The sequence below is a fragment of the Leuciscus leuciscus genome, assembly GCF_965113295.1.
Source record: "Leuciscus leuciscus genome assembly, chromosome: 16".
Classification (NCBI taxonomy): Eukaryota; Metazoa; Chordata; class Actinopteri; order Cypriniformes; family Leuciscidae; genus Leuciscus; species Leuciscus leuciscus.
In genome coordinates this window covers 25046559-25059621 of record NC_138740.1, presented here as the reverse complement: position 1 = coordinate 25059621, position 13063 = coordinate 25046559, and the positions used below count along the sequence as shown (strand labels likewise).

The 13063-nt window shown below is 37.7% G+C and overlaps 1 protein-coding gene across 1 annotated transcript; it reads right to left on the bottom strand.

The window, feature by feature from the left end:
* Positions 1-123: 123 nt before the first annotated feature.
* On the bottom strand, positions 124-2877 carry rxfp3 (relaxin family peptide receptor 3). Its single transcript, XM_082141960.1, has 2 exons — positions 1261-2877; positions 124-909 (listed from the first exon to the last, which is right to left on the bottom strand). Exon 1 carries the CDS (start codon positions 2594-2596, stop codon positions 1361-1363), a length of 1236 nt encoding a protein of 411 aa, XP_081998086.1. The 5' UTR covers positions 2597-2877; the 3' UTR covers positions 124-909; positions 1261-1360.
* Positions 2878-13063: the final 10186 nt, after the last annotated feature.

The following is a 13063-nucleotide window of genomic DNA, read 5'->3' as shown; positions in this document are numbered from 1 at the left end:
AGAACGAGCAGGATACTGGGTACTGAGCCAGACTCAAGTCAAGTCTTTCTCTTTGCACTCCAATTTGCATGCCACACTCTCAAATAACAGCCTTCATCAGTGAAGTTGAAAGAAAGATTAGATGTACTCGAGTAAGAGTTGACAAAATTGCAAGATTTTGATGTTTTATGCAATTTAATTATTAATTTATGTTGAAATGTTTTCACCTTAAAAAACCAATGAGCATTATCATGTTCATTGTCAAACCCCAATAAATATTCACGTTTTATGCAAAACAATAACTGGTTTAAGAAATGCTAACATTTTATATTATCAATTGACTTTATTTCTGTGATAATCAATTTACTGTTGGCAGAGAGTTGTACCTCAGATGTAAACTGTTTCAGCTTGTAATTATTTTATGTATGCCTTTTTATATAGATTTAATTAGGACAAACATCTTTATGCATGTGGTGTCATTTTTTTAATCTGAAGACAAAGTTGGACAAATCAATAAAATCAAATGCAAATAACTGACCAGATTTACACAGTCACAGTTATAATGATAACACAGCAGTCACTGGATCTTTACTCTGCTAAAAAACATCAACCAGCCTAAGATAGTTAGCTGGTCTCAGCAGTCTTAACCTGGTCAGGCTAGTATATTGGCTGGTTATGGATGTTTGTTCAGAGGATTTTTTTTCTTACCAGCAAACTCAACGCATTACTGGTGGATGTAAGATGATTATCAGCAGGGTAATGGTTTGCTTGCTTTCCAAAAGTACATATTGTGCCATACTGTTAGGTAAATATAAATCGGAAATTGTTGACACATTCATGGTGAAAAACAATGCAAATTTATATTTCTTTGTAAACCAACTGATACATTATTAAAGTATATGGATCCACATATTGTGCTCTGTAGATAAACTAAAGTATTACAATTCTTTATACAACACTTTTGCTCTCTAATTTGATTGTTTTCACAGTTCCAGAATAAATCTGTAAGCAGTGCTGAGAGGAAGTTGAACAGCCCTAGGAAAGGGTTTCTCTTCTCTTAATAGTGAGAGGGGAGTGTGAAATTAAACTCGGATTAAGGACCATTCAGGTCCTTAATTACAGGTCCTATAATTAAGGTCCATTCAAAATGGTCCTTAATTACAGGCTCTAAATCCAATCCGAGTTTTAATCCAATCCGAGTTCCCCCCCACCCCCACCACACACACTTCTAAAAAGTGTTCCAGAACTGCTTTTAGTCTGCGCGTTGGTTTCTTTGAGAACTATTTTAGTTAGTAGGCAGAGAAAAACACCGTACAAGCTAATTAATTTACTTATTTGCCATTTTGTTTGAGTCTGAAAACTTACTCAACATAACTTCTCCTTATGTGCTGTTAGGCAGAAGGTCGTTTCTGCCGTTATAGATGGCCGTTCCCGGGGGATAGAAAATAAGCGCGGGCTCCGCAGGACTGCGAGGAACCAGCGCGGGACCGTGTTCATCCTGCTCGGGCTTTGTGGTGGCGGTAAACGGTCTCATGTTCGTCACAGAAGGCGATGTAATTTGCCAAAACAGCTTTTTCAACGCCTTTCTGAATTCCCTTCTCATCAAACAGTACAGAATAGGATTGAGACAGCTGTTTGAATGTGCCAAACAGACTGTGACTGGAAATATATACACCTGTGTGGTGTAATACTCGTAACTGAAGTGCACTACATTGAGTTTTATTAAGATACCCCACGCGGTTAACGCCTGATTCGGCAGCCAGCACAGGAAAAAAGACAAAACGACAATAGTCACAGATTTGGTCACTTTGGATCGCCTCTTAGCGCTGGAGGTGTTCACATTTTTGTTAGTTATGAAGCGCAAGAGGAGCAGGTAACAGATAGTGATTATTCCGAGCGGAATGAGGAACCCCAGAAGTACTTTTTGCGCGTGGTATAAACCTAGCCAAAATTGCGCGTCTCCGCTCCTGTCGGGAAATTTCACCAGACACAGTTCCTCGTTGGATACCGTGGCGGTCGTTGAAAATATCGCGTTTGGCAGAGCGGCACCGACCGCTGCTATCCAGATGATGATAGTCATCCATTGCGCGGAGAAACGCAACCGGCGCCTCCTACTTTTTAACGCCGAAGCCACGGAACAGTATCTCGCGACGCTCATAGCCGTGAGGAAAAACACGCTGGCGTACATGTTCGTAGCCGTGACATAAGACACTATCTTACACATAGCCTTCCCAAACAGCCAAGTGAAATCCATGGCGTTCTCCACAGCCCAAAAGGGAAGCGTCAAAACAAACTGAAAGTCAGTGACCGCCAAACTGGTCACAAAGAGGTTGATGCAGGACTTCTTCCATGCTTGTTTTGATTTCATGAGATAGAGGACAAGGATGTTTCCGATTAAACCCAGTGCGCACACAACCGAGTAAATGACAGAGATCATTATTCTAAGGATCGCAGATCCATCTCCCATATAGTCGGGTTTATCCAAATCGGCGAGATCCTGAAAGTCACTCCACGAAATATTAGTCCTGTTGACCATGAAGCTCGCGTTGTATTCACTTAACGGGAGACTTCCAGACGCGTACTCAGTGCGCTCGTCTTGCATCTCGGGATTCTGCATTGCTGTTGTTCAGTGTACTTTTCCCATCCTGTTCCGAGTTACTGATCCTTGAATCTTACCATTCCAACTTCTCCTCTCTCCACTGTCTTATGGTTTTCCTTAGACAACGTCTTTGCGCACACATTGCAGCGGTGATTTATAAGACCATGGGGATCTAAAATCGATGTAAATAAATCGATCTTAGAGGGGGCATTTAACCGCATTTTAGAGATGTTTATCGGACAATTATGTTGTATGGTCGTAGCTTCACGCGCACTGACAGCTCGCTGCGTTTTTATAGAGCCTAGTGTCAATGGATTGGATGGCGTGCGCTTTTACGCAGCACAGACAGTGGTAATCCCTGTGATGCGGTGCTCTGAATGGTTCAACAGTGTGGAAATGTATATATTCCGCAATATAAGTTTGCAGTATCTTAAACTTCATTTACAATTATAATTAGTTAAGAATTGATCCACTGTATGTTTTTTAAGCAGTATTATTTAAGCATACAGAGGAGACGGGGCTAGTTGTCACACGGCGAAATTGTCTTTTGAGTGAACAAATCAGTTACACAAATGCTTGTTTCTCTAGCAGTGGTTTTGTGTGCGTGTTCAAATTGGTATTATTTGCCAGTTGCATAAACGTAGCCATTTTTTGAGACTGTGTTTTAGTCTGATCAACTGGCAGTTAGTCAAGGGGTAATCAGTCTTAGTTTTCTACTTTGTTTATGTAAGTGACATAAAAAGTTATAACCAGTATGCTTTTTATATTATATATTATTTGTGAATTGTGTTGTTTTACAAATTTCTATTTCTATTTCATTTTTAAAATTTCTTTAATAATAGAATATGCCAGTTTCCCACTGTGACAACATGCCCCACTATGACAAAAACTTGCATTCCCCTGGTGAATACTGTGAAATTATGAAATTAAAAATTAAATGTATACATAAATTGACTTTCAAAAAAATAATTTACCCAGAGATACGTATATTTACTAAAATGTTACAGTTTATCACTAGCCCCTGTTTTTGTTTTTGAAATGATACCTTTTTTAGTGTGATATAGAGGTCATATATAGAGACAGACTGAATGTTCTCACTCATTTTCACACCGTTTTTTTTTTTTTTTTTTTTTTGTGTGTAATTTATTTGATTAAACACAATTTTTATATTTTTCATTAACACAGTATTGGTCATATTTGCATTGACAGATGAGAGCTCAGGCTAGCCAAATCATACCACGTTGACATGTTTTCTGTGACAGTTCTAGTTTATTAGCATCAGGCTCCTTTAAACGTTTTATCATGTTGCCTTCTGCTATCAAATGCTCGAGGGATGTTTCAGGTCAGCTGCTGTATCAGGTCAAATCTAATGAAGTGACCTCTGCCCCTCTCCAAATCCTCATTATCAGCTTGTGATGGTGCACGAAAACAGTTTAATGAAGCTCTGAGGTGCCTGCGGGATTTATGATTTGATCTTGGAATAAATGCAGTAAATGTGTTTGGTTTTGAAAAAGATTATTACTTTAAAACAAAATTTTACCTAACATTTTTTCTTTAAAAAAAACAGTCCTCAAGTAAAATAATCTGTTTGAAGCTGCATATATTCCAAGGTCTAGATTTTAAAATGCTGACCTGAGATGTTCCACTGCAGGGTTTTTCGTAATCTCTCATTGCTTACCAGAGTCACTGTCTTTAGGCATTTTGTGCTCAAGTAATGGGACTCCAACAGCTTTCTAACGGCAGCTTACCTAGCAAAACAGTTTCTTGGCAACCATGTTACGTCAACTATTGTCACAACTTCAAAGGTCAGTTTGAATCAGTCTCTTCCTAACATAGAACAGGCTCAATTTCTCGCTTTGGTTGCCAGTGGCAGAGCTTGCCTTTTCAGGATGTAGTTGCAAGTGAGAAGTGTTTCTCCAGAAATTGAATAAAAGAAATTAAATTGGAACATGGCCCAATATTCTTCATTATATATTTATTTATTATAATAATATAATTAATAATATAATATAATATAATATAATTTGTTATAAATATTTTTCATTAGTATTTGGGCATGGGACACTTATGGCACCAATTAAAGCTCCACTGTAGTAGGCATTCACATTTTTTTCAGGCAGGTGCTGTAGTTTAGCAGCAAGGATAATCGGTATTTCAGTTATGCTTTTGAAATAGTCTTGTACTAGAGGTTCAGTTGTTGTCCTGCTTCTATCCTCAAACAAGGTCAGCTAAAACATTTCTTTTACCCTGAATCTGGAAACTATATATCTGGAATAAGCGAAAGGTGGAAATAATATCTGACATATCTAATTCTTCTGACGTTCTAAAATCAATTCAAAATTGAGTCAAATGCTTATTATTAGGGGGGTTATTGACTCGAGCAGTACACAAACAGTGCACTTGACCGGAATTCTATTAATCTGAGTGCATATCTAGAATGTAGATGGCCAGCGATCAATAAATTAAGTCTCCACAGCAGCCGGTTTTTTTTTTTTTTTTTTTTTTGCTCATGTAAATAATTAATCAGACCTCCAGACAAGGGAACATGGACATCTGAGGGTGGAGCACAACATTCTTGCTCCCTCGGAGCATTCCCTCTGTCCTTTTTGAACATTACTGTACACACACGTGGTCCCAGTTCATGTTTTCAAAGTGGAACACAAGCCTATTTCTGTTGTGCTGTGGGTTCAAACCTAGGTCAGACATTTCAGGTGAGTCTTGGGAAGATTTCCTGATGTGACAATTCAAGAAAGACCAAAACAAACATCTATTGATGAATATTTCATTAAACATGACAAGCTCAAATGGAGTGAGAAGGAAACAAAATTTCATGCTGCATGAATGACAGAGTGTTATGCTTAAAAATACTTCAAATGCAATATCATGTTCACTTTTCTTTTTTTTCTTTTTTTAATTAGCAGACTGTATATGGAGGAAAAGATGCATTAAATTAATTTTATGCATACAATTTCAGCTACCATATGTCAAACCGGCTGGTTCCAAGGAAAGTGTTGAAACTCATAAATACTGTTTCCCAGGTAGTCATGCACCTATTTTTTTTTTTTTTTTTTTCTCTCTCTTCTGGGGGGCAACAGTGATGCTCCTCTTAGTGCCCTAGGCAAGATAAGACATGACCAAACAAAAGAGATCTCAAAAGTTTCAAGTGATTTGACGATTTTAGACACTTTTTATGTTTAAATGTACATTTTTAAAAATTCACATGTTATGTTTTTGTCACATACAATTGTTCTGAATATTCCCTGTTCCACCTACAACAAAAAAAGCCTTGTCATTTTCAGTTCGACTTAACTTTGATTTCATGCATTGTCTTAAGGCGTAGTTGGCTTTGTTTTTTGCTTCAGGCTGAGTGATGGATAAGTCACAAACTTGTAGCTGCTCAAGTCTGTGCCACATCTATTTTTCATTTAGTCGATTGATTCACCATTCTGTCATTTTATTTCCCAAAGGAAACCTATTTCCAGTTGAAGCAAACAATGTTTCTACTGGATCTACATTGGTGGGTACATATTAGCACTTGATCTCAGATTCTTTCCTTATCCAGATTTTGAAAGTCTGCACAGCAAAAAAATTATCATGAAATCGTATTTTTTTCAAATTTGATTCAAACCCCTTTTGGAGGTGGTTAGAAATTTAATTCCATTCAGTCTGGACACTCTGCCTACTCAAATCGGATTTCAAATTGCCTTTTGCGTCACTCTTAATGCCACACACAATGATAACATCCAAACCTGTTACAGGAAATGCCGGAAGTATTCATACATACAGTATATATACCAGTGTTTTATTGTACCAGTTACCATACCAGTTTTTCTTGTGCAACTCGACAGGGCGCTTATTTGGAGAGCAATATACACTTCCATTTTCCCTGCATCCATTTTGAAAGCCTTGTCACATGGGTGCACCTATTGTTTCCAAAGCAACCCATCTAGGTTGGTAAGCCTATATCTGGAGGACACACAAATCTTATTTGATCACTTGTGATTTATAGTGTGGACAGTCTTTAGAATAAAATCAGATTTGCCAGCAGTCTGAACGTATAGCCTAACTATTTGTTCAACAGGTGAGTAAATCAGATGTACTGAAACTCAGAATTTCTATGAAAATGTTTGCAGGTTAGACTGAAAGATATAAAAGAAGAAGTAATACGTGGATAAAGAACTGTGAAAAATAAAAATTAATAGAGGTGTTGTGGAAGTTGTTGCTGTGTCATTGGGTCGTTGTGACATTAGCATTTCTTTCTTTCATTGCTAGAACAAAAAACAACTAATTTACTCTTCTTTCCCGTACTGTTTTATTTCTGAGTAAACATTTCACCACATAGACAGAAAAACTTTAAAAAATGTTTCAGTGTTTTTTGTCCAGATATTCGAATCACCATTCGGTGCCTTTGACTTTCTTTGTACGGATAAAAAACTGATGAAACATTCATTATAGTATTTTATTTTGTGTTCCACAGAAGGAAGAAAGTCATGGAGGTTTGGAACGACATGAGGGTGAGAGAATTTTCATTTTTGTCTCAGGAGCCATGAAATGAAAACCTTTTTTTTTCTCTACTAAGGTCAGATCACTGTCACTATAGGCCATTTTCTCAAGCGTCCTTTTAAAAAATCACTTTAGGTTCAGTAAATAATTACAAACAAAAACAAATAAATACACAAGTTATTTTTGAGAGATCTCATGGAATAGCCTTTTAAGTAAAGGCTGTCATGCCAAAGACATGAATTAGATAAAGCCTCTCGGATTTTCACACCCATGAATAAATACGCTGAAGGTGCTTGGACTCTGTAATTATGCCTTCAAGCACAAGAATTCCTTGATGAAAATGACACATCAAGGGCATTTATTTGAAGCTGCCTGTGTGCAGACGTGTGCTAATGGAGTGTGTCCATTCATTAAGATCTGAATAAGGAATCATGCTAACAACAGATCTTCCATTCTCAAGGATCTCTTTATGACTTCACGAGAGTTTATGAATGGAGAACTCACACCGACACATTTAAAAATAAGCTATATCTACTCAATAAAATTGTGGCAACAGATTACAAGCAATATTATTAATTAAATTCAACAACACGTGAGAATTTAGTAATTTATCCAATGAGCTCCTTACAGATCAACCATTCAAAATGAATGAACCATTCAAAATGCAGATAGCACACATAGACTACAGCGTTTGACAGCTTTGAAGCATCAAGCTCCAAGAGGGTTTTTAATACCTCAAACGTATACTTTGGAGGCCCGGATAATGGAGATTCAGTGTCAAACCAAAGAGGAGACAAAACCTTTTGGGCCTGTAAGTACTTTCATCCCCTCTACAACTCGATTCCAGTGTCCAATGGGCTGTCACTTGTAAAGCTCCTTTCTTTGTTGTTGAAGCTCCTGTGCTGCTCACAATTACTGCCATCACAAGCCATTCAATTCCTGTCTGTTCTTCATTGTCCTGCAACATTAAACAGCAGAGAGATTCAAAACCTAAGAAATATTGATCAAAAGAGAAAATATGAAACTCAGTTTGTTTGAGCAGTGTTACAGAGACATAAAGTCAACGAAATTATGGCCTCTTGGGGAAGTAACCAACAATAATTTTGATTTAAATTCACACATCTGGTATATTGAAATTAAGATTGCATACGTTGAATTCTTTGATGAGGTCTCCTGCTCCACAAGGAATTATATTTGTCATATGAACAGAACACTGCTCGTACTAAAATAAATAAAACATGAATTAATTATATCTCCTCCTCGTAGAGGTTTCTTTAATTTAGTGGGGTAATATACTGATACCTTGATATGTGTGCAGGAGAGCAGTCCAAATGAAGACACCACTGAGGTTCCAGTGTTGTAATCTGTAATGTTGTAAGAGGTCACCCCTCATTGCGTTATACTTGCATACTTTAAAGCTCCACTTCATTGGAACTATTACTGTAAATAAGACACATGAGTACATATCACATTTGAACTGATATCAGAAAATATACAGCTACATTATTTACACATTTTAGAGTGGCCTTTTATTGTGGCCAGCCTAAGGCACGCCTGTGCAATAATCATGCTGTCTAATCAGCATCTTGATATGCCATACAGTGAGGTGGATGGATTATCTCGGCAAAGGAGAAGTGCTCACTAACACAGATTTAGACAGATTTGTGAACAGTATTTGAGAGAAATAGGCCTTTTGTGTACATAGAAAAAGTTTTAGATCTTTGAGTTCAGCTCATGAAAAATGGGGGCAAAAACAAAAGTGTTGCATTTATAATTTTGTTCGGTGTATATATATATATATATATATATATATATAATAAAAAAAAAAAAGTAAATCGTTTTACAATGCTTAAATTTACTTCTAGTTTAAAGTATTGAATAGTTTTTTAATATCCACTTCAGCCATTAATCGGTGTAAAACACGATTTCCCATACTTTATGAACAACACCCAAGTTCAAATGAACAGAGCCAATACAACATGGGGATATACAGTAGGACACAAATTTAGAATCCATTCAAGAATAAGCCATTCATGCATCAGTCCCACATCTTAAGACACACTCCAAAAAATCGTTTTGTGGCACTGTTCTTTTTACCCAAATATTTTTTGTTAAAGTAACACACACATATTTCTTTCACCACCAAAACACTATTGTATTGCATTTAATTAACTTAACCTGTATAATTTTCCACTATACTTAATTGTCAATCGTTAAACGAATGTAAAGGGTTTGATTTTGCGAAAAAAAAAAGAAAAAAAACGTATGTGACGATTTCCAACATATTGGATGAAGACGGCATGCGAAGATGGTGGCAAGGTGCATAGCGTCAGAGAAAATATAAAGTTAATCTGAACGTCAAGTCTTTCATTTCTGTTAGTATTTCAGAAAGTCTGTTCTGGAATGCTTTTAATATATCATCTGGGCAACACACTTTAGAAATCTGAAAGGCATTAATTGATTGTTAGCTTTCTCAACTCGTAACCACGTGGGAATTCTAGGAAAATCAAGTTCAAGAAAAACAATTAACAGTCAAAGGTCTATAGCGGGTGTTAATCAAGATCAATTCTGTTTCCATGAGATCAGAGTCCTATCATTTGGCTCTAATACCCTTTCATCAGTGATGAAAGTTTTTGCAGCTTTTGGAATCCATCCCATCCGATGATGCCTTTGTAATAACTGTTGCCAGCAGAAACTTTATGACAGATGGGTAATGTGGCCTGAATAATGTTGAAACCCCTGAGGATCTCCTGTTAGTTTGGAGTTTTAATCATATCCACTATTGCTAGGAGCTTGTTAAATTGAACAGTCTTGTTCCTGTGTTGATATAGGATTGGGGCAGGTGTTGCCTAATGGTTTGAGAGTCAGACTGGTAACCTGAATGTTGTGAGTTTTATTCTCAATACTGGCAAGCAAAGACTGAGGTGCCCTTGAGCAAGGCACCAATCACAAATGGCTGCCCACTCCTCCGTGTGTGTGTCCACAGTTTGCAGTGCGTGTGTGTTCTCTACTCACTGCTCCTATTGTGTGTGCACTATCGATGGGTTAATGCAGAGGCCAAATTCCAAGTATGGGTTACTATACTTGGCCTTCACAAACACTTTCACTTTTCACTTGATGTACAACATCCCCAAAAATAATGATAAACTCTAATTAAAATGAATTGTTTACATGTCAGTGTAATGTCACACATGTAAGAACTGATTTTCCTACTAAGACAAAAACTCACCCTGCAATAAAACCATAAAATGCACCCTGGACAGAAGATAGCAAAGACAGAGCACAGGACGTTGTCTGTCCAAACTTTTCTTCTTCCTTATCTCTGCATCCCCCTCTCTCTCCCCCTCTCCCTCCTCTTCTCCCTCCTCAAGTGTTGCCTCAAGTCACTGAAAGTTCATTAAGAATGTCTATATAACACATATAATGTATCTGGTGATTATATTGTTTTTTCCTTTTCATGTTTGGTATCATTTTAAGTGTCTCAGTGCGATTGGTCTTGGTCTTAATTTCATTGCAGTCATTGGTTTAATGAGAAAGATTGAGAACTTAGGAGAATCCTGTTTCTCCTCTCTGGGTGATATATCTTTAAGATATCTCAAGAAAGCAGGTGCTACCCCCTGGGGTAAATGGATTGGCCCAAACAACTCTAAACAATATTTGTATAACCCTTTTGTTCTCGTCTGGGTATTTAAGGCTAGGTGTCAGAGCAGTCTTTGGGACCCTTTACCAGGCATCCCCCATACAGTGATGTCTCAGTGTTTTCCTGTTGGAGAGCCCTGACACACCACTGTGTGTCTCTGTCAGGAAAGCATTATTTACTTTTAGAGTCATCTTTGAGTAAATTATGTCATGTATTTTTCTGAATTGGCTTTTAATCATTTACTTCTGTAATTGGCATGATACATTTTTACCTGACAAATAAATGTTACATCTTGATTTATTCTGAAGTTTTCTGAAATCATTATTTTAGTAGACTATGAGGAGGCTGGTGCTACCGCAGCTCTGTGTCCAGGATAGGTCAAACTAAAGGCGCATATGAACGGAGCAGTAGGCACGTCATCTGAAGACCTTTTGATTTCTGTCTATCACTGACTTGGCAAGTTGTATACGGAAGTGGCTAAATAAACGACACTTTTTTGTATGCGTGAGCAGTAGGCAACCGACTTAAGAGGTATTAGCAAACCCTGCACCCTCTGACCAAGATCAGACTGGCGAGGCTGTGTTCGGGAGATCCACGTAAACCCCGGGGCGTGTGACTCTGTGCGGCATCGGGTCCCTTAGTGAATTAATAATAATAATAATAATTTGTTACATTTATATAGCGCTTTTTCTGAGACCTCAAAGCGCTTTACATAGAAGTGGGGAATCTCCTCAACCACCACCAATGTGCAGCATCCACTTGGATGATGCGACGGCAGCCATATTGCGCCAGAACGCCCACCACACACCAGCTTACTGGTGGAGAGGAGACAGAGCGATGAAGCCAATCAGTATATGAGGATGATTAGGAGGCCATGGGGCAAATTTGGCCAGGATGCCGGGGTTACACCCCTACTCTTTTTCGAAGGACATCCTGGGATTTTTAATGACCACAGAGAGTCAAGACCTCGGTTTAACGTCTCATCCGAAGGACGGTGCTCTTTTGGCAGTATAGTGTCCCTGTCACTATACTGGGGCATTAGGACCCACACAGACCACAGGGTGAGCACCCCCTGCTGGCCTCACTAACACCTCTTCCAGCAGCAACCTGGTTTTCCCAGGAGGTCTCCCATCCAGGTACTAACCAGGCTCAGCCCTGCTTAGCTTCAGTGGGCAACCAGTCTTGGGCTACAGGGTGATAAGGCTGCTGGCCTTAGTGAATTAATAATTGAAAGTATGGGATACTCAGAATAATCAAAGATCTAAATGAATTCATAATCAATATTTATGATTATTTTCTAATCGGAAACACAATCTAAATTTGGTTATCATTTGAAATTAGAGTCAGATTAAGCGTGGAGCTAAAGTAATATTGAAACTAAATTCCAATAAATTAAGTGAACTTCACTGGAGGGCTGAAAAGACATACATGCATTATTCCTTCACCAGGCCGTTGGATTCCGTCATTGGGCCAATGGGTGGTCCTTACACACATCAACTGAATTAACTGAAATGTACTCTTTTTTTGTACAATAAAAATTTGTTTTTTTCTAAATTAATTTATTTCAGTCTAACAATCTGTAGTTTTATTCCAAACCTTTTTAGTGCAACCCAAACACAGCTTACATGAAAAAAGAAAATGGGAAAACGTAAACCTCAAATTCTTTTCCCTGGTCTTTTTGTTTGTCATGGTGGTATTTTGATGCATATTTTGCTCTTTATTGTGATCCTCAGCAGATGTTCAAAAGGTGTTCATAAATGGTTGCACATCTGGGCAGCATCGTCTAGAAGAATGTACCAGTGTGTGTTTGTTCCCAAGACCACAACATTTTAAAAAGATGAAAATATGTGTTTCGTTTCCTGTGCTAAAAAAAAGCTTAAATTTCCCAAAGTTCCACTCCAGGAGTTATGTATTGTTTTTTCTTCCTCCATATTCTGTATTATAATCTAAATTATTGCATTATGATATTATAATGATAATGTGAACATCAATGATAGTTAACCACAGCACAGTTTGTTTCTGTTTCAGTCGTCTTGAAATTCTTCACAACATTAGTTTTTCCAAAAGCTCTGTATTTGTAAATGTCAAGTTAAAATATTCTTTGCAAGTAGTAGCCTAACTCATTTTATAAAACAGTTTCATTTTCTCTCCCAAGATGTTATTTTCTCTCCTTGACATGAGGTTAAATAAAAACCTCTGGGTCTTCATTTGAATCTCCAGCTGTGATTCACACTTCTATAAGGTTGGCGCATCAGGAGACTGCAGCCGTGCATTTTACTTTGAAGCTTCTGCTTTGCTTCTAGAGGTGTAAAAAAAACGTTAGTCATTTTAGCTTCACATAA

Excerpts from the sequence above, each read along its gene's own strand:
- rxfp3 (XM_082141960.1), bottom strand. The coding sequence starts at position 2,596 with ATGCAGAATCCCGAGATGCAAGACGAGCGCACTGAGTACGCGTCTGGA.